Source organism: Heliangelus exortis, chromosome 7, assembly GCF_036169615.1.
Source record: "Heliangelus exortis chromosome 7, bHelExo1.hap1, whole genome shotgun sequence".
Taxonomy (NCBI): Eukaryota; Metazoa; Chordata; class Aves; order Apodiformes; family Trochilidae; genus Heliangelus; species Heliangelus exortis.
The window spans coordinates 18419433-18441911 of NC_092428.1; the positions used below are offsets into that span (position 1 = coordinate 18419433).

At 38.2% G+C, this 22479-nt stretch overlaps 1 protein-coding gene across 3 annotated transcripts in view; it reads left to right on the top strand.

Annotated features, from left to right (window-relative positions):
• The window catches only part of ANK3 (ankyrin 3), a 351630-nt gene that overhangs the window by 56716 nt on the left and 272435 nt on the right, over positions 1–22479 (top strand). Inside the window, exon 1 of one of the 3 annotated variants that reach the window (XM_071749160.1) lies at positions 6081–6918. The exons of the other annotated variants lie outside the window; for them this stretch is intronic. Within the exon in view, the coding sequence (XP_071605261.1) occupies positions 6856–6918 (63 nt within the window). The 5' untranslated portion in view covers positions 6081–6855. Of the gene's footprint in view, positions 1–6080; positions 6919–22479 lie in introns of those variants that run through there. 3 annotated transcript variants of the gene reach the window in all.

Genomic DNA, 22479 nt, shown 5'->3' on the forward strand with positions numbered 1-22479 from the left:
AAAGAATTTCTTTACTGAGAGGGTGATCAGACACTGGAATGGGCTGCCCAGGGAAGTGGTGGATTCTCCATCCCTGGAGATATTTAAAAAGAGACTGGATGTGGCACTCAGTGCCATGGGCTGGTAACTGCAGCGGTAGTGGGTCAAGGGTTGGACTTGATGATCTCTGAGGTCCCTTCCAACCCAGCCAATTCTATGATTCTATGACTGGTTTTCTTAGCGCTGCTGCTGTGTTATCACCAGTAAAATTCGGATGAATGTCTGGCTTAAAAAACTTGCAGCCTGATTCAGTGCTAATCTGAATCGTTCAGCACTTAATAGTTCAGTGAATTTGTAGAGTTGTGAATAATTTGTCATGAGGGCTTCTGCCATTTCCCTGGCTTGTAATGCTGCTGTCCTTTTTTCTGTGATTGTCAAAATAAGCATCATTCTGGGGAATAAATGTGCTGCACATGTACCTATGCTTAGATTTGCTTCTTCTGTCTCTTACCTTCCACTGTCCCCCACACTGGTCTTAACAGGTTTGGTGTTAGGCTGGATTTAAGATACACCAGCTGCAGAGATGTGCTGTTCTGGGGAATGTGCTGTGATAACCAAGCAGGTGAATCCCTGCCCAGACAGCCAACTTGGCTCCCTGTGGAGGAACTTCCATGGGAAGGTGACACACACTCTCCCAGCCATGGTGCTGCCACACAGCCCTGGGCAGGCAGCCCTGGGCTGGTTTGCTCCTCCTCTCTCCTAACTGTGAACATGAGCAGACACTGTGTGCTGGGAAGGCATCTTGTAGTGGCAAGCAAATATCCAAATCCTGACAGCAGAAGTGGACCTTGGAATAAATAGTCCAAAATATTTCTTTGTAGGGTGGGGCTTCTTTGCTTCACACTCTGGTCCAGTGGAAGTTTCTCTGAAATTGGCTGCTCTCACTCCCATCCTTTCTATACAAGATGTTACTTACAGCAGGTGTTTGCTTGAGATAAAACCTGACATCTTAGCTGAGTAAGACTTGTTTTCCAAGTTCAAACTTTGAAAAAGTCTTATAAAGTAGCAGAAAAAAATTTTTTTTTCTAAAATATGAAAGGAATGCAATGAAAACCAGAATCCATTATGAAGTATCTCATAGCAGGCAAGTAGGGATTTACAGAGCTTGGATATAAAATACGATCTCTTTGCCCTAACTATTTTCAGACACAGTTGGCAGAGAATTAGCTTTGTACCAGCTAAGAAATTTTCTAGGTTTTTTGTGGTATGACTCTTTCATCCTTACCTAATTTTTGGTCCGGTATTCCCTTCATAATGAACCGGAATTCTTACGAGTTTCAGTTGCTGAGGGATGTTTTGAGGCAAGTTAATTTCCCCCCTTAATGGTGAAAGGGAAGAAATTTAATCTCTCAACTTTCTCTCTCTCTCAGAGTAACTTCCCAGCCACTCTGGGCTTCACTCCCAGACTCCCTTCAGTTCCATCCTCAAGTGATATGTTTGTCCTCAAGCCTTCTAAACTCAGCTAACACATATTAAAGTAATTGTGAAGATGACACAGCTTGGTTTGGATTCTTATTAGTATCTCATGTTCAGCCCTGGACTTCAATACAAGAATTAATTTAACTTGTTAGCCTGAGCTAAAACCTGGGTTGCTTTGCCTTTGCTTTTATTCTTCTCTTAGCCTTATGGTCAGAATAAGTAATTTTTTAATTTTTTTTTAATGAAGTTGTTTGTCTTTCTGAAAGAATGGTGGTAATGTCTTTTCTGATCAAGCAGGAGATTTTGCAGCTCACTTAATTGAGGGTTTAATCAGACAGCTCTTCTTTCCTATTGCTTTACTTGACTTCTGCTTCTAACCTAGCATATTATTTCAGGCCTAAATTGATGATACACCTCCATTTAAAAGGAGGAGGGAGCTCATGTGGGGCCAAGCTAGACTGTAGTGTGTGATTTTAGGCCAACAATACCTTCAGGTTGATAGTTGAGTGTACAGTCAGTCACTGATACCAGGTTTGGTTACTAATTGGTAGCTACCACCCTATTCTCATAATTTTAGCCTGAATATAAGTGGGTTTTGTGTTATTTTTCTCTTGGCATCTCTAGACACATGCACCTTTGCAAATAAAAGCTGATGGGTAAGTAGTCTGTGTTAGAAGTCTGTTGGAAGTTAAGGAATTCAACAGTGGTAGTATTTGAACTGTCATTTTTAAACATGTATTTTTTTCAAATTATGGAGTTTGAAAAGGAGCAGAGATTAACCTCAAAACTATTTTTCTATTAGATTTAATTGTCTTCACAAAATGCTTCCTTTCATACATGAAAGGAAAATATATATTGTCCATAAAAGGGGTATGACTTTTTCTTGGTATTGATTTTATTAGAGAAAGCTCACTTGACTCACCATTCCTGTCTAGGTAATACTAGATTTAACCTTGACTTTTGGCTTATCATACAAAGAATACTGCTTGAGGCCCAGCAGGACAGGAAATACGAAGCAGTCCATCTGCAAAGTGATCTTACAGTAAACACTGAATGACAAAAACTTTTGTTAAAACTTAAGCTTGTGCATTTCTACACGTACAAACAGCAAGCTGGATTTTTGTCTGCCCTGCTCTCTCCTTGTTCGTAGTCCTTTAGTTTGTTTGTTTTATGAAGTTGTTTTGTGATTTGGATTTTAATGCTGTTTTGGTATAGCAAGTAACTATCATAGCTGTTCCTTTTAAAACTCCTTGCATGCAGTTACAAAACAGGTTACCAATAACAAGTTATGTACTGCTTGCTTCTTGCATGCAAGTCGCTCTAATTTATAAATAGAACTGTACTGATAGACAGAACTTGGCCTATCCTCTTGTCCTCTTATGCGAGTTATTTTGATTTAAAAATAGAACTGTCCTCAAACTGATCCGTATCAACGAGGTTGTGAAAGTTCCCTTCTAGACACTACTGTAATTAAGCAGCAAGTTGCAGGGAGCAGTGTGTATGTTCTCATCAATAATACAAAGATTTTAAAGTACAGTAGTATTAATTTCAGTTTTGAAACAAACTACGCAGTTGCAAAGTGTTACGCTTCTCCGTGCTGTTCCTTTGCTGTCTCAAAACAAACCCAAACCATACATAAGCACTTCCACAAAGAAATACCTGTTGTGAGCAAAGACTAATTCAGGCAGCAGGTAGTGACTGTAACTTGTAATTTATCAATGTGCTTTTTTGAACATAGCATTGATGCATAGAAACTTTGTGTGCCAATGATTCTTTAGAATATTTTAAGGTAATTCTGCATTGATATTCCTCTGTCTTCATTTTATTTGCTTTCTTAACCTAGAACTCACTTCTAAAAGCTTAAATGTTCCTTGATTTTAATTATTTTTTTAAAATAATTAGTTTCTTCGTTCAGGTTTTGTTCTTGTGGCAGCACTTCAATATGCATAAGAGACTTCTCTTGGGTGTTTGAAAATTAATTTTTCTGGCAGACTTTTAGTCTTCTTTTTAACTTTACTCCTCCTGCTTCAGTTACCTTAAGCATATAAATACTCAGAGTTACATTGAGTATGCTAAAAGCCTAGGGAAGAAGTTTAATTCAAATAATTTCTGTAGTATAATATAGAGGTAGGTTGAAATCAGAAGCCACTTGATAGTAGTTTTACTATCAAAGATAATTTTTGTAGCCTCTGTAGAGGGATAAAGATGGAAGGTGTGATTTGAAGATTTTTTTTTTTCTAAAATCCTTTGCTAAGAAACCTGTGTATTTGTGTTAAGTACTTTTAATATCTACTTAGCTTTTCCTTCTGACATAGTGGCTTTACCTGGAGTAAAAGAACTTGGCAAATTTTTGAAGTGAGGAAGAAATGGAAAAAAAAATCATAAAAAGGGTCTACATGCTGACATACAAATGATTGCTTCAAATGGCAGAAGAAAGATTCGTTACATTTCTTTTCAGCAGGTTGCTATGGTTAGCTGAGCAACATGGGGGGAGAGGAGTGTGAGATATTTTCCTACCTCTCAGAGCATCTTGTGACTATAAAATTCTTCTATTGCTTATCTGGATTTTTTCCTTCAAGTTCTAAATATACCAGTGCTTGGGAGATTACTCATTTTTGTGAAAATTAGAGAAAACAGGAAAAATTAAAGGGCTTTTGGAATAGGTGGCTGCTGAAGGTATTGATGCCTCAGAAATAATGGTGTGCTCTCTGACTTACAAACAGGACATGAGACCTAAAACCTAATGAAGACAGTTTCCATCTTGTGGGCTGGATTATGGGCTAAATAGAGATAAGAGATAATGGGCTAAATGACTGAAATTCAGTGGGAATTTGTGATGTTCCTTTATCTGTGTACCTGAGCTCAAGGAATTGTGTGAATGTATCTGCTTCTTGACAGCTATGAAGTGGCTCTGGAAAGAGGATTTTTTTTCATTTATATTGCTGAAGAAGCTTGACTGTTTGTTAGTACTTTTTAATTTAAAATAAAAAATTACTATCTGTATACAAATACCTAAGCATGCCATAAAATGCAGTCTTTCTTTTAGCCTTGTATCAAATGTCTAAAGCCTTGACTTGTTTTTGGCAGATACATTTGATTTGTAATTGAACTCTACCTATTTGGACTTATGTCAGAAAATAATTATTTGTCCAAGGGGAGGCACATATAGTAAAAAAATGTCTTTAAGAAACGACATTTGCTTTGCATGTGTATTAGGATAAGATGTTATTTTCAGTGTTTAAGCATTGTTTTACCCACTGTTAACCAGCAGAGAGCACTTTAGTTTATAACATAACATCTATAAAAAAAAAGTGAAATTGGAAATGGCTGGGCTTCTTTTTCTTTCTCTGAGATGGCCATTAAAAACAAATGGCCTGTGAAAATGAAATTCCTGGTTTTGTGCATTATAAACAATGTTTGTGTTTTTGTATAAAAATACTGCCTTATAAGTGTAAATTTTAGTGTATGCCAATTAATTAAGGAAGATTTGGGGTCAGTTTGATCAGTAGTCTCTTGATTGTGTTTATTTAAACTCTACATGTTATGAGGTACAGTTGCTGAAACTATGAACCTTGCCAGGTTGATGTGAAAAATTATTTCCCTTGTTTGAAGCCACGGGTTCAGATGGTGCTGGTTTGTTTCCTGTGCATGAAGACAGTGAGCACAAGGACTTGTTGCAAGTGCACAGCAACAGCCTCTTTGTGATGGTGCTGTTGTGGCTGCTCATTGAAATTCATTTGTAGAGAACAATACAAGAATAAAGCTTTGAGACAAAGAGCGTTATGAATCAGTGCATTAAATCTTCTTTTCATAGTCTCTGGGATGCATGTTGGTTGTCATGAGTTAAATGCTACTGAAATGGGAGTGAAGGGATGGGAAAATGTGCAAAGATGGGAGACAAAGGATCCTGATACTGACTTCACACCCCTCCCTTTCCACACACCACGTCCCCAAACAAACCATGTGTTAATTGGAGATTGCCTGTTAAAACAAAAGCAAAAATAAAATAAAATAAACCCCAAACCTGTTACAAAATAAACCCCTTCCTTGTCACCTGGCACCTCTGATGTGACTGAGGTCCTCAGAAATGGGCAAAGTAGGTTTTCCTCCCTCTGGTGGGCAGGCTGGGTGCAGTGGAAGGGGCTATTGCATGATGTCGGGTACCTGTTTCACACCTGCCCCCGGCTATCCTGGTGGGAGGGGAAAGTTCCTGAGGGGAACTTCAGGAATCTGTGGATGTATCTAAAGAGAGGTGTGTAGCCTAAAATGTAGTAATGACATCAGTCTTCAATGACTGCTGTCATGGCTGTCGGTAACGTGTGGGTTGTGTGTAATGGATCTTAATTGGCATGGGAAGGAGATAATTTTTGCAACGAAGTCTCTGACCTCTCCTGGTTCTATGTATTTTTTTTTTTTTCCATGAGACTTGTATAGAAGTAGCTCAAGCATTCTGTGGAGTAGGTCTCAGCTTGTGGAAACATGATCTGTAACCTGCCAGTCGTGCACACACACGAGGCACGTAACGGATCTGTGAAGGGAGCTGTGTTAGGAGAGAGACCGTACAAATCCTGTCATAGGAACAGGCATACCAGGGAGGAGCAAGATCTCGCAGGCAGGTATAATTGTAAATATGCGTTTTGCTGAAATAGTGTTGCTGCTTTCAGGAGACGAATAATTAACATTATAAATCTTGCTCGGAGTGGCAATTTGCAGGCCCTTTGGACGGGAATATAGAGCTGCTGGAAACGTAAACATCTCATCCAGCAATTTCTTCAGCAGCGTGTTGTGCCTTTTATTGTTTGAATCTGCCTGGGAGTGGCTTTAAGATCCAGTAACCTGATCTTTTGTCACTCTTGGAGGCTTCCTTTTCTGGCATGCCCTGATGCATTCAACACATGTCGGTATTGTACCCGGCTGGCAATCAGAGCAATTCAGGCTCACTTTCTCCGTCTGCAAGAAACAGCAAATCATGGGCTGGTGAATTCTCCTCGGACTTGTCAGCCGTCTGCAGCTAATTTCAGTGTGGCTCATCAACCCCTTCCCAGAGCCTGGAAGCGCTGTGGATGACCAAGCTGCGAAGCGTTGCCAAGATCTCGTCTCGGCAGTAAAGACTAGTTGAGAGTAAGAGAGGAAAAAAGGTTTTTCATTTTTTAGAGGACTCAGACTGATGTGAGAACACCCAGTTTCTCACGGAGGCAAGCGTAGCAAAGCTATGAGCAATTCAAGGCTGTGCAGGAGGAGCCGAGACTGCCTTTGAACAGCAGTTATTCTGTTACTTGCCTGAGAAACGTCAGCAGATGGTTTCAGTGCTGTGAATATTTGCAGTGGCTTTGCATGTTGGAATACAAGCAGTGATCTCTTTTATTCCCCTTCCCCCGTATATTCACCTGCTGAAAAATGAGTGAGGAAGTAAAGGAGAAAAATGCTAAACCAGCTCACAGGAAAAAGAAAGGAAAAAAGGTAACTCCCTTTTGTATAGGCACTGTGCTGTAATGCCTCTTATTAGTCATTCTGTGTTCTAACAGTTTGTTTCTGGGTGTGGAGTGGCTTTGGTTTGATAATTTGTTTAGAACCAGGATGATGGTAGAATCGGGATGGTTTTGTTTATGCTAGAAGCTGATGGGTGTGTTCTTTGCTAGAATCAGTGATACCATCGCGGCTCAGTTATTTTGCATTATTTAAATATTCCAGTGTTTAAATATCTGTTAGCTACAGAATATCAATGTGGTTATAGTTTTCATAGTGTATTCCAAACACAGGATTAACAAGTAAACAGGTATCTAAATGAAGCTTTTCTTTTAAAGGGAGATAATCAACATGTGCTCTTGAATATGAGTATTATGGTCATTGCTAAGAGAAGCAAGTTTTACAGTAAGCTTTTATTTTTTTAAAAGCAACAATTTTTGCTGCATGCCACTTTGATCAGTTTTATGTATTTTTGAGGATTGGAAATGTTGTGGTTAACCTAACCTCTGGAAAAAAATTCCATTTTCAGTGGAACTAATTTGTATTATGGCGTAAGTGTTTTGTCAAAGATAAATTTGGTCTTTACCTTCTATGTTGCAGGGTTTTTTTGCTTTCCTGATATCCATGTAGTTTCCCCCACCCATTTTGAAATGGATGATTTTCATGTAATTACACTCAAGATCCAGATTCTTAAATCTAGGAAGTTGACTTATTCAGGTTTTTCAAACTCATATTTTAAATATTATTTCAGTATATTATTTTATAATGTGATTTTATTTGAATACTGTACATAGATATCCAAAAGGTTTATAATTGTTGCAGAGAATATATTCACACTCCCACCCTTTATTTTCTGAGTGTATGTTTGCCTTCCTATCATAAGAAAGTGGATGAGAGCCTCATAGTTAATCCATTTCCTTGGTGAAGGTTTCAGTAAAAAGTGTTGAAAAAGCAAATTAAGACCAAACTGACCCCCAATTATCCCAGAATTCAAAAGAGCAGCTTTGGAATGAAGCTGGAAAAAATAATTGAAATCACTTTAATGGTAAATTAGGATACCTTCCTGACATACCAAATGCTTGTGTCAGGCATGACAGGCTGCCTCAGGACTAGGAGCTGTATCTAGGCATCCAGAGTGTTTCTCAAATTTTGACTATGTCAATATTTTTTACTATGTTATACAAAATATTTTAATGGCATTCAACAATCTAGCTGTAGTTTTGTAGCACACACCAAGTTTTATAGCTCAAGCTCATACAGATGTGTGTTTTCTAGAGGACCAATCCAGTATCCAACAAGCCAGAGCAGCCCAGGTGATTTAGGATCAAACGAAGCCTCAGCTGTTATTCCAGCAATGGCTGGTGATAGTCTGCCCGAGCCTTCACCTTGGAAAGCTGATAGTCTCTGTGGGCAGAAACCTACAGCCCATCCTTTCCAAATTCACCCTTATTTGCCTGGTACAGCGTGTCACTGGTCTCATGGGAGGCAGCAGAGGGGTGGGGGGGAAACTGCTGGAGATATTTACATTTTTGAGCTACTGCTGTGAAGATGGAAGGCCAGGGGCACAACACTCAGTTGATGTCCTTGCAAGGTAATGGTGAAGCCTACCCTTGTATGCCTCGTTACGTGAGCTGTAGCTAACAGGGCATCAGTGTAAAACATTACATTTCAATATGGAGTGGACAGAGCTTTTTTTAAGCATGGAGTGTGTCTTTTCACTGCTGTTTGATTTCTCTTCATGCTATTGGAGTCACTGAGACTGTTGCTGGGATATGCCTGGATATGCTGCGTAAGGCTGAGGCGCATCCCGCCTCACATCCAGGCTGCTGCTGTGTCGGTGTTAAGCACAGGCTTGGGCCTGAATGTGTCCAATGGGAGGGGAACTGGAGTCTTTTTCAAACAAAAAGCAACCATTTCTTCTGGTCCTAGTGGAAGCTGCCCTGCTTTTCACACTGAACTGGGGAAAATTTAAAATAGTTTTGGTTCCAAAGATGAGTCCCTGAACAGTCAGTGAAGAAATTGAGGAATGCTCTCCAAGAAGAGATTGATATACAAATGGTGTTTGGTGGTAAACTCCTGAGCCAGGTGAAAACTTAACTGGGTCTGGGATTCCAGGGAGTTATACCACCTGTCCCTCCTAAAAGTAGGTATTTCCATGGCCTTCTTCCTGTTCTCTTTAGATAGCTCCTTTCTTGGCAGCTATGCTTTCTCCATATTTAGCCTTTCCCTCACCTCCTGTCTCATTTATCTTCAGAGCTGAGTGGTGGCAGGTCTTCCTTCTGGTGTGTTACTGCTGAGGTACTCATTCATATCCCATTCCCTCTTCATAAGCTCTTGTTTTTCCTACTCTTGCAAAGAGTTTCTAAAATAAACATACCTAAAGGGCAGGAGGACAGCAACAGGAAGCTCACCTGGGCTGTAGGCAAATCACGCATAGTAGTGTGTATTCTGAATTTCTAGAGCTGTGATTAAGGAGTACCTTTGGCCAAAAAATAAGATTCCATAAGTATGCTGAAAATTTCAATCTTGATGAAGAAGATGAAGACAAGCAAATCGGAAGGTATTGCTGAGATTTCTTTTGAAGGATAGACAATTTAGATGAAAGCAGAATAATGCTGTGTTGAGCACTGATATTAAGTGGCCATGGAGCTTTCAAAAGATGATGAATTGCATCAGTATTTATCTTGGAGGCTACGCTGAACAGGATTAGCTCTGGTGGAACAGGAAGCTTAATTAGTTTCTCTGTTTCATCCTCAAGGGTTTCTCTCTACCAACAGCCTGTGCCTCTTGCATTTGAGCTGCGGTTGTCCCGCAATTTCCATCCATGGTTTTACAGAGTCAGTGTTTTGAAACTGTCAAGTTGAATCCCTAGGCAGTATGTAGTGGCTTTATCTTGTATGTTTTTGTCATCACTTCTCAGTAAATTTTGGATCTCAATTATAGAAGAGAATTGAACTCAGCTGTCACTGGTGGTATAAGATGTGTTTTGATTTTTAACAAAAGAGAAGTATTCTTTCCTCTTGTGATTCAAACTACCAGAATCAAATTAGCTATAAAAATACTTTTGGTCCTCTGAACCTTTAAAAGATAGTCAGGAGTGTAAAAAATGGAAGAAATTAGACCAGCTCAAAATTTCTGTAGTAAAAGATACTCTCCGATTTAGTTTTAGTTATTTTTGGGGCACCAGTCACTTCTGAGTAGTGGGAAATTTCACGGTAAACTCTTGTACTGGATGTTTTACTGGAAATTCATATTTTTATTTTGAAGAATCTCTCATTCCTCTCTTCCCCTGCCCCCTCCACCATTTTCAAACAACTTGCACAAATAATATGGCTGATGCGTCTTCCAGTGTGTATATATAAATATTTACATATACATAACATAAACCAGTAATGGAAACTCCTAACCTAAATTTATAAAAAGAGTTTATCCTTTAATGCACACAAAAGTGAGTTCATGCTGAACCCTTAGTTGGATTCTAGAGTAAAATTCTCATTAATCTGCCCCACTACTTTATTTTGTTGCTCACTGTAGTACGATTTCACTGTTGTTGCATTGCTTTGTGTACATTATCAATATGGTATGCAGAGGGGAGTGCTTGTGCAGCAGATTGAAAAATCAATATTTGGTGTCAGAATGTTTAGGGTGGCCAGTGTTCTGATTTTGGACTAATGGGAGATTTAGCTCAATCCACTTTTCTTGAGCCAGTAGCCTGGGCTCACTACCCTGGGAACACAGTTCTCAGTTTCTGCCAGGGAGTATTTGCTCTGTTGTAGATCCAAGGTTTGACTCAGCACCCTTGGTGGTTGTTTCCAGAGGGGATTCTTCTGTTGTTGAGCACAGCTGAAATTCTGGTCAGCAGTGTGGAATTACTGGGATGAAAAACTTCAGAGATCATTTGTGTGGGGGCAGAAGCTGAGGTTCTCTGAGGTGTGATGAGCCATTCCCCACTATTGTAAAAATGCACTGTTAATAGGGGCTTGGCAGAAGTTGTCACTGCCTCTGATGGAGCCAGCTCAGGTCCATTATAGTCAAAGCCTCCCTCTACTGAAATAACATCACTGATTTCAGTGGGAGCAGTATCTGAGGGTCTGAGGTCTTGGTATTTCATCTTCATATGGTCAAAAGATTCATCTGTATGTGCATGATTTTGGTGAGATGTCTGGCGATCATTACTCAGCACCCGTGCAGAGCAGTTTTTGTAATGACAGGATGAGAAATGGCTTTTTGGGGTTTTTTTCCGATTCCTGGTGGTATCACATCTCTTTCAAAATTGTCTTTTACAACTAGATTTGCTGATTTGGACATTGTAATGGCCATGTTTATCTGCCTTTGGTTCTCATACATGTTGTGGTTGTTGGGGGAGAATATTCACTGCTGTTTGGTCCCAGTGGAGAAGTGCTCATTGCTAATGTGAAAGAGAATTTTCATAGTATGCTTTTCCTATTTTTTTCATAATTTTAATTTATTCATAAAATTAACTTATTGCTTGGTGTGTTAATTAAATTTTAAATTTGGTTTGTTCCTGACAAACTGAGAAACTAGAATCTGCTTAGATTTTTTTTTAAAAAAAAAAAAAAAAGGAAACTGTCTTGTCTTGTTAAATAAGGTTTACACTACATTGTTAATTTCAAGTTTCTATGAAATCTATTCTTATAGATTTAAATAAGACTGTGTGGTGAAGGTCTTTAACCTTTCTATGTCAATGCATCCTGTGCTAAAAATTTAATTCAGTGGCATGATAAACAGATGCGATTTGGCCTAGGATGCCAATTTCTACTTGTTCAGCTTTAGCATCTGTTTTATTGTTGTGACAGATTCTTAGCATCTTATTTTCAGCACATATATTAGAGAAAAAACAAAGTCCAAAAAGCCCCTGAATCTATTAGACACTCCTCATTCCTACATCCAAATAGTGAAAACCCAGGAATGGTAGAATATATAAGTTTTAAGTCATTATCAATAGTCTTAACTAATTTATTCTGTTTCCTAAAACTTCAGGCTTTAAAATTTTGTTCCCCTGGATCAAACACATTTGCATCTTCCTACCATCAACAATTTCTTTAATTGTCCCAGAAAGTGAGAGAAATGCATTGATTCCTGTCACCTTGAATGGGATAGCTTTGGGATGTCACAGTATCATAGTTTTCCTTTTAGAAAACAATGGAAATTTTGTTTCACCAGGCTGAAACAAAATAATGCATATGTAATGGTGAGTTAAGCATCTTACTGTTTTGAAATGAGCCATTTCAGATGTTTGTTTTTCCTAGAAATGTTACTCTGAGTGACATTACCCAGCTTCAGTAGAATTAGTCAACAGATCCTGGCCCCCAGGTAGGTATGGTTAAAAAATTGTAAGCAGATGTTATTGTCATCGTCTATATTAAATGACACGAGTAAGGTGTGTAAAATTACTGAATTTTTAACATAATTCACTCTGTAGATAAGTGACAGAATTTGTAACCTGGGTGACAATCCTTCCATTTGCTGCTAAGCCACCACTCTTGATGAAAAAAAAAAAAAAAAGAAAAAAATTGTTTTATGCAAAATTAGGCTGCTGTTATATTGGATTACAGCAAGTGGGTTTGAGCTACAAGAAATGAGCTACAGTGGCTTACCTTCAGCTAGATACTGTTGTTTTGTAATAATCTGTGGGACAAGAAATGGCAAAAAAGTTTCTGTAATAAAGTCTTGATAGTATTTACACTTCAGCTTGCCCTATCTTTAACTTATTTTCAATCACTTATACATCTTTAAATGTTCATTAGAACTTGAAAGGTCTCTGTTCAGCATCTGGGATGTACTTTTTCCAGACCTTGTGACTGATAAAATTATGGAATTCAGTAGGTCTTAGTGATAACACTAAGGTAGGTCTGGTAGATGTTGAAATGCTTACCATGTTTATGGGATGGTCTTGCCTTAAACTTTTTAGTTGTTTTGAAGCTCGTTATTCATTGCAAAAGCTGGGGCCAGGGTGCCTTGCCCAGCTCTTGGATCTTCCATGTGCCAAACAGATTCAGCTTCAGGTTTTAAATCTTAAAGCTCTATAAAAGCATTGTATTAAATTGGTGTTAGATCCTAATGAACATTTTGGTATCTGATCAAACCAATAATATAATGAATTTTCCTTGGTCACTCTTCTCAACACCTCAAATTTCAAATTTGTAGTATGAGCAGTAGCTAAATACTTTAAAGGAGGTACCAGTGTAGTATGAGCAGTAGCTAAATACTTTAAAGGAGGTACCAGTAATCTTCACATTGTCTTCCAGTTTTTTGCAGGGTGCTAATGGAGGTTGTTACATTCCACTGACTGCCAGGTCAGTCAATTGAAAGTATTTGCTGGATAAAATGAAAGGCATGAAATTTGCTGTTCTTTCAGTCCCAAAACAGCACAGGACAAACCCTGCCTTTTCCTTAGCATCGAAGAAAAGGAATAAAATGGATGAATGGAAAAAACTACACAAGGGATATTTTCTTTAGCATTTCTTTGATATATAATACACACCATGACTTTTTATGTGTAAAGTGACAGCATAGCTAAGTATATTCAAGATACTTATTTTCAAGTGTTATCATCACAGTCTTCTTTTAGGGTTCTGCCTTCAATAGATTTTGGTTCCTGAAAATTCTCTATAGTGTATTAGCAGTTTGTGCATGTGAACAAGGTTTGATTTGTCTGAATACATTTTATAAGGAGTCATTATATTGTGAAAGGGAATAATATAAAGCAAGCAACATGGTACTTCATGTTGTACACCATTAATTCCGTTTCATTGTTTTGTTTAAAACTGCTGTTTAGGGGGAATGATAATTGTTTTGGGTAGTAATGGTTATATAAACATTGTGTATTGCTGTTGTGTGTGGCCTTTTTTCCTACTTTGATGTAAGCTTACCAATGTCAAAATGAACAGATCACTGCAAGCTGTGTTCTTACTTTTCTTTTTGGATGTGTCATTGGTGAAATATTCTGTAAGGAACAAATGTATCGATTTTTGGTTTTTTATTCTTAAGGAAATAATGTGAAAAACAGCATAAAAAGAACACTGGTGTTTGTATATTTCCCCCTAATGGTTCTCTTAATGGATCCTCTTAGCCAAGGTGTGATTGATGACTTTAATCAAGTTGACATTGAATATTTCTGTTAGTATATGAAGTGGAAAGCAACGATCTTTATGAAGAGACCCTAAACATCTGTAAGATTCATGGTATTGATAAGAGTCTGTTCATCTGAACAATTCTAATGTGCTGGGAATTTGTTACTGTCTCAGAGTTCGTATTAGGGACTGAATGGGAGAATCTAGGAAAGGAGGAAGGTGCTGGGGAAAATGGGCTTTTCAGAAGATCTGTGCAGGGTTGTGTTTCCTTGGAGAGCAGCAGGTACAGGGCATTTACCCTCTTCTGCTGGATTTCAGATTTTTTTTTTAATTTGTTGGCTGTGGCTGCACCTGGGCTTGTTTGCATATTAAAAGCATATGGATGAAGTGATCTTGCAGGCTCTGAGCATAAATAATTTTTTGTTAAAACACTCTAAACCAGGAGGCACTATGTGAGGTGAGGATGAAATTTATCCTGCTGGAGCATCTTCAGGCAAAGTTCCAGCTGTCTGTGAGGAATATAAACACAGGAGGAGTGTGGTGGGATTCACATGTACCCTGGTCTGATGGGGCTAATGCTCTGCAAACAACGGAGGGCTCTCCCAATTTTCCCTGCCACCCTAAACAGTTTTGTGTTTTCTTTGAACTTAATTACTCTTATGTGTGGTTAGGAGGCAGTATCATTCCTAATTAGTAATTAATATTTCCAGTAGAATGCCAGTGTGGGGTTATCACAGGGGAAAGCCTTAGCAAATAAAGCAGTGTCACTTTGAATGGTTTTCCAGCTGAAAAATATATCATGAAAGATGGTCTGTGAAATTCTCGTGGCTGGTTCCACTCATACTCTATTGAGTCTGAAGGATCTGACCCCAGAGAGGAGGGCTGGATTTAAGTGGGCTTTTACTATACCAAAAAATCTAAATATGGGGATGACAATTCACCTGAAACCATCCCACCATCCCACAGTGGGATCCAGCTCTTTCAGTCAATCCAGGCTCCCCAGATATAAGGTACAGAGTTGTTTCTCGCATCAACTTTTTTGTCTAACTTTCAGTTTTCAAACAAGTTTCATTTGGAATGTTTTATGCTCTTCTAATGTGTTCATTACATAATTCTTGTACAGCTCCTTCAAAAGAATAGATGAACAGATGACTATGAGTGACACTGGAAGCAATTAACCTCTTTGCCTTCATTATTAGCTACACCATGTCCCTTTAGTTGGAGCTGCTTCTACAGTCACATATAACTTCCCAGTATTTCCTTGCCACTTTGCAAGCAACAGCTTTCTTCCATTAAAGGCATCATCTGAACATTATGGAATGTAAAAATGCAAAGAAGATTTCCTAGGCAGATGAAATCAGTAAGTAGCTTTGCTTTTATAGTCAGGTGAGTCATTCTGTCACATACCTAAACCTGCAACCTAAAATTTGCCTCATAAAAGGAAAGAGACAGTCCCAGCTGAAAATAAAGATTTATATGATTTTAGAATATATCCATGGAGTACATAAGGATATTACTGGCCTTTTTTGAAAGAGAGGATAGAAGTACTGTCAAGATAAAGGGTAGTGATAGATTCAAATAGTAGGAAAAAGGCAGCTAATGCTGTCAGATGGAAACAGGTGGATCTGAATCAAAATAGAGTTTGAGTTAGCTAATCCAAGCCTGCTTATTTTACTGATATTTTAACAGAAAGATCAAAGGTGGTGCTTACTGTGGTAGTATTGTAATCATGAACTAACAAAATGTCTGTCTGAGGGAAAAGGTTTCAAAGCAGGGATAGCAAACTTGTATTAAATATGGTGTTGACAGTCTTGTTCTTAAAGCAGATTTCAGCAGCCACGTTTTTAGATAAACAATATGAGAGAAATACTCTAGAAATGTGAAAATTGTGGGGAGTTTTAAAAAATTTAAAGATTTTGTTTTGGAAGCTCTTTCTCAGTAATGCAATAAACTCAAGAACTTAGTAACTCGTTAAAGGAAAGTATTTGAACATCAACTGCTGGCAATTAAAATAAAACCAAAATGTATGTCTGTTTGTCCACAAGTATTGATGAAACTATACAGAATAAGGAAGCATCATATTTGCAGTAAGGTCTGTAGGTGATTTTTCTGTAAGCTGAACTTTTGAAAGTAATGTCCTGAGACGTTCTAATTTATGATGCTCTTAGATGGAAATTGAAGAGAAAATCAAAGACTAACTGGTCAGGGTAAATTTCCCCTATTTAATTCAGGAGTACTGTTAAAGTCAAGAGCTACACCCTTTGTTTTCATGCAGTTATTAAAAGAACTGATCTCTGATTAGCCATGGACATGCTAGCCTAATGCCTGTTGGCATTACTGGATTACTGGCAACTTACTAGTTTGGGATATATCATCATGTGATAGTTCTGTTAAAAAAAAAAAAAAATATATATATGTTTTAGGAGAGAGATTTGAAATTTTATTTCTAAGGCTTGGGAGCTCTTTAAAGAAGAGCCCCGTGTGCCATATGATCAGCGCTGTAAACGCAGCTCAGCCTGGACACTGGGCAGGAAACAAATCCCCGCTGCGTTGCCCTCTAGTGTTGTGTTTGAAAAGAACAAACCCAAACCACAACTCGGATACAACAAAATGAAGTTCCTGCTCCTAACTGAATTTTTATATCACTGCTCCAAGCCTTTTGTAATAATTCCCAAAGTTATGTCTATGCCAAATTATGAATTTAACTGTATGTTTGTTTCTGTTCCCTGTTTTCATACTAAGTTGGCTATAAAGTAGAAGCTCATGACTACAAATATTCTATTTACCTTGTCTTTTCCAGGAACTTTTGTTTTATCTATGGCATGGCTTACTGATACAGGAATTCCTTACCCTTCATGTCTTCTCCTTTCCCTTGTATTACACAAACATATGTACTTAACAGAGAATGCTGTCCTTCCTATTCCTTCTCAAGCCTTATGGTTTTCAATCATGTGAAAAACTGCAGTTCTATCAAAAGAAAAGATGACTTTACCATGAAGTGTTTCACTCTGAGATATATCCACAGCCCTTCTGGCTTCTATACTCACAGCTGTCCTTTTAGGTGTTGGTTACAATAAAGTCTTGAAAACAAAATTAAGTTGTGGCTCATCACTCTGTTTTTCACTTCTCTACTCAACATTATGTATCTGAAAGGAAGATCCATTGTGGCAAAACTGACCCTAATGTCAGATGAAATGTAAAGTGAGCAGGGTCAGTTTGGAGGGGCAGTCAGCAGCCCTTCAAGATGACTTTGACAGGAAGAGCTTCTGTAGGCATCAAACTATTCCCTGTAGTGGAAGTCCTGACAGTGAGAGGAAGGCATTACCAATTCTGCCTGATTCTGGAGTGGGATTTTTTATCAGCAAATTGCAAAGTTTGATATTTACAACACCTAATGGTAAACTAGGGTGAAACATGGCTCATTTTCTGGAAATGATATTTAATAAAAGGGGCCTATCTACTTGATAGCAGTAAATTACTTTCAGTGTACACCAATAAATTGATGGCAGTGAGAAAAAGGAGGATAGCAATCTAGATAAGTCTGAGTATGATGCAAGCAAGCTGACTGGTTTTCAAAAGAGGTTCAATCTAGCAATAATCTTGAAAGTACTGGAGGAAATATGGCATTCTATGTTTTGGCAGGCCATGCAGAGCAGGAAGAGCTGGGTTTTCTGACCTGCAAGGCTGCTGGCTATGACTCCAGCTGTTGGGAAGGGCAGTGTGGAAAAGCCAGAATAGGCACTAGTCAGCTACCTTAGTCCTTTTGTCTTTTAAAGATTCCATAATTTATAAAAATTGCTAAGAATTTTTGTGAAATGGTGGCTTTGTCCTGCAACAGTTGTTTTGAGGGAGGCAGGAATCAGGGATGGGGTTTGGTAGTAGGTTTGGTAGTAGGGGCAGATAGAAAAAAGCGCTCTGTTTTCATAGTGTTCATTTCACTGCTTTTAGCATTGCTTTTTCTTCTTGGGTCTTGAATATACTTTAAATTCTATCATTTGGTTTGTATTATACTTCAGAATAGAAGGGGAAATCTGCTTGCAAAGGATCTGGGTAAAGGATGGTCAGCCTATCCCTTGCAGTCCTTTCTCTCTCAATCGTATCTTAGAAACAAATAGACCTGCAGTATTCTCTGAGGTTTAAAGTATATATAAAAAACATTAATGGTAATAATAAGATGGCTTAGAGCAAGTTCAGGGATAAGTTTGTATATTAAATCTTAGGTGTTTTTCTCACCTTTTGAATTTACTGCTGGTACCCTGGGAAATTGGAATGATATGGTTGCAACTGATCCCAGTCATAGGGGTCCTGAAATAATGCCTTGTTTTCATCTTCTCCAAGTTCTCTGCAGGGCAATCTAAAAGGACAGCGAATTTCAGTAAAGTGACTATACTTTGCATTACTAATGTCAGCATTTCTTCTTTGTAGTAATTCGAACTTTATGTAGGGTTGATGTGCTTTGTTTTTGTTTTTTTTCAGAGAACTTGGTTTTATAAAACTTCTCCAAGAGAAAATGACATAATTTTACTAGTTTCATATTTATCTTGACAATGTTGCTGATTTTTATTGAGTGAAAGTTCATAAAAACAGGAGTTCATCTTCTTCTCTGAAGCAGGAACCGAGCCAGGACTCAGTTTCATCTTCTCTGTTCATTTTTTCAGTAGTCCCCCTAAGTTTGGAAGGGACTTTAAGTAGACATACAAAACATCTGGGGAGTTTAGTAGACTAATGAGGAGTGCTGGAAAGATGAGAAAAAACCCATGATACTTGAACCTTCTTCATTTTCCTGTTATCTAGAACACAATATCTTTAAATGCAACTGAAAATCTAGACAACAGCAATTCCAAACCAAGACAATAAATATACAATAACACTGCCTGTGCGATTCTAAAATATAGTTAGAGGGCTTTATGTCAAATGTAGTTACTGTTCTGTCTTCTGATGTTTGCTGCTTCCGCTTGAAGCTATTTCACAGCTGGGAGGAACAAGGCTCATTCTAAAATAGGCAACAAAATGTTAATCCATGAGGGGCTGGAGTTGCAGTGCAAAATTTCAAAAAGGATTTAACTAGTGTTAAAGATTTGCAACTTCAAGGGATGCAATCAAGAGGTCTAGTGAAACAAGGGTATTACAATAGTTTCTCCAGAGGTTACCTTAATGTGATATAGGGGAACATAGCCAGAATCCACATCTGTAGTATGGCTTGTTGAATCCACAAATCTTTGCCCTTAAGCCTGCCATCCCATTTCAAGTTGAAGCTACTACAAAGTTAGAGTAGTTCAGGCTTCTCCAAAAAAATGCGGGTTTTTAAATTTTACTCCTATGGCAAGGATTAGTATTGAATAGGCTTTTGTCTAAAGCCAAATTTTTCACAAGGCAAACCACAAGCAGAGATTACGGAGTTCTCTTAGTTCTCAAGTGCTGAGCACTCAGCAGCTTTGCTGGAGAGTGGGAGTTGCTTGTCTGTTCAGCAGTTTTAAAATCAGGCTACTTGTTTAGCCTGACTTAGCCTGCGTGGTTTTTCGAATGCATTACAGCACACTTCTGTGAATGACTATTAACAATGCCTTTATGGAGTTCTTTGCCATTCATAATGATAGGCATGCTGCAGAGTGCATGTAGAAATAAATCCAGCAAACTGGGAATGGATTTATAATTAGAACCTGGGTGAAGGGAGGAGAGAAAGTAGCTATTTGGAACATATTTTCACTTATGTCTTTATTTCTGAAAACGTGTGATACATCCATCTGGAGCTAAGCAGTATCTGTGCTCAGTCAGTTGGGAAGAGCATGATGGAATGTTCTGACAAGCCTCTTCTCACAGTGGCTTCCATCCCTGCAGTAATTCTTCCTCTGCTCTGTTGTATCAGTCATCTGTCTAAAACTGAATCAAGATTTTGATTGCAGTTAAGAGACAGTCATGTACAGGATAGAAAAGGCTGAAAGAATCAGTCATAGAGTTGGCTTGATTTTTCTTTGCAGAAATTTTAGCAACTTTTTTTTTTTTTTTTTTTTTTTAAACTATTCCACCACAATTACATTACTTTACATTGTAAGTGTCTTTCTTTTCATCTTACTGTGGTGTATGTTGCAGCAGAAAAGATAGTGTCTTAATGGCCTGGATATTTAAGCATATAAATAAAGTGCATTAAAAAAATCCCATCACTAAAGATTCCTTACTTGGACTGTTCCTATTTTATAAACATGTTGCTGAATGTATAATGAAATGAAAATGCAGGTTAATTAGGACACTTCATTTAGAACTGTACAAAAGACAGTAGTCTTTTGCATTATTTTCTGATATTTCCTAAGAAAATAACTTCCTGATGCTGTATTAATGACAACCGTAAATGAGTCTGAGACTGATGAGAGCTGTTAGTGTTCAGCACAGTGTTAAGTTCAACCTTGTTGTCTTTGCCCCAGTGTTGGTATTCAGCCACCTTGTGCTGAATTACTTACAGCTGTCAAACTGTAAGGATGTTTGGGGAGTATTTCCAGTCAAACAGTAAGGATGTTTGGGGAGTATCTCCAGTGCTTTTGGTGAGGCTGGGGTGGTACTGAGCTGCTGACAGTGCAGGAGGGCTGACTAAGCACAGAAACCCAGGCCCTGTGAAGAGAAATTGGGGTCATGTGCTGGGTATTGGCTGAACATGGGAACCAGCATCACTTGATGTGGAAAGATCCAAACATTCTGTCCTTTGCCAGTAATCTAGATCAAACCTTGAGAGAACTGAATAGCAAAATCCTGATTCTTTTCAGGTCAGATTTACTGTTTCCTTACAACCTATGTGCAGAATAGCCACTTATTATTATTGCCACCTTGTTAGCAAACACTCAGCTCCTGTGTCTAAACCAAAGCTGTGAAGAACTGAAAACAGTCACGTTGCAGGATTGAGACAGTGTTGAAGTTTTATGTAGTCTGATTCATTTTATCCCTGGAACATGTACACCCTGGTGAGAATTTAAAATAACCTTTAGATTTTTTCATTAAGTTAATGCATACTAATTCACGGAGGAATGAATCATATCTTGATTCATATTGCACACTGTTTGGAATCAGTCACTAATGCAGAAACTGAATTAGTCCAAAAAATAAGCAAATGTCATCTTATTCACTCAGTACTATTATTATACGTTTCTTCTAAGGTCAGATTTTCATATAATGATTGCATGGTGCAAATAAACACATCACTCTTTTAGTCCTTTAATATATAATTTAAAGGAAAAATAAGTCTTTATTCCTAACCAAAAACCCATGCCTAGAATATGTGAATCACATGCAATCAAAAATAAAAAAACCACAGAGCTATTATTCTAACCATGATTTGACAGGAGAGATAGGCAACCTGTCCTTGTTGTCTTCCTAGAGGAAAAAAAAAATACCAAGAAGCCCTGAGAAAACAACTAGCATGAGATGGAGTCAACACCTGGATTTCAGTCTTTGATTGAGTTTTTCTCAGATGCCTGTTCATGGAAATCAATGGGTTAAGAGGGAAGAACAGAGTCCTTAGCCTCACGTATTGCCAAAAGAAGGTGACCACCATTACATCAGGAAAGTGATTGCAATATTCATAGTTTACAAAATGAGTTTAAGTGATTGTTGTACAGAATAGTTTCGTATTCATGCCACTGAGGCGAAAACCCCCCCAGTTTTATGATGATGTATTGCCTAAGATGCAATGTATTGTGTTTTCTCTTCCGTTCTTTGTGCTGAGTGGAAGCCTTTGTGGTTTGTAGGTTTTTGTGTTTTTGTGGGAGGTTCACTCTTCACCTGAATTCAATGGAACTTGCCAGCAAGTTTGTGCCTGCAAAAAATCCAAGTTGAGATGAATTTAATCTATGATATGAGGAGGCAGGGGGAGAAGAAAATCTGCCTTGAAAGTGGAATATTATCTAAATGTGCCTTCATATCTGAACTGTCCATTAAAGTTAAAAGTGAGAATTCAACAACCACTATCAATATAGGAACAGCCACACACTCCATGCTGAGAAAACTGTGGGTTTCTCTCGCAGTTTTTTGATTCTGTAAATGCTCAGGAAATAGTAGCTTGCTGACAGCCAGGACCTCTTATGACTTGTAAACATGATATGAGGGTGTATAACAACAGTGAGTTTAAATTCAGCTGATAGCTCATCCGGTGAGGATTTACATTTTTGAGCCATCTCCAACACTTCCGTTGCTTCATAGGGGCAAGGGTGTGCATCTCAGGCAATGCAGACTGCAGAACAAGGTGGTGGCCATAGTGCAAAATTTAGTCACTCTTTCCAGGTGTTATATTTTTAGTACATACCAGTGGTTGCTGAATATCAAAATAGTGCTAAGAAGGTGAGTTAATGTACTTTAGAATTCTTGTAAATTCATTCTTTCACATGTTTTTCATATTCATTATTTTATAGCCACAGATCTTAGAACTTTTTTTTTAAGTGCCTAGTTAACTAAGGCCCAAGTGGCTTTTAACTTTAAA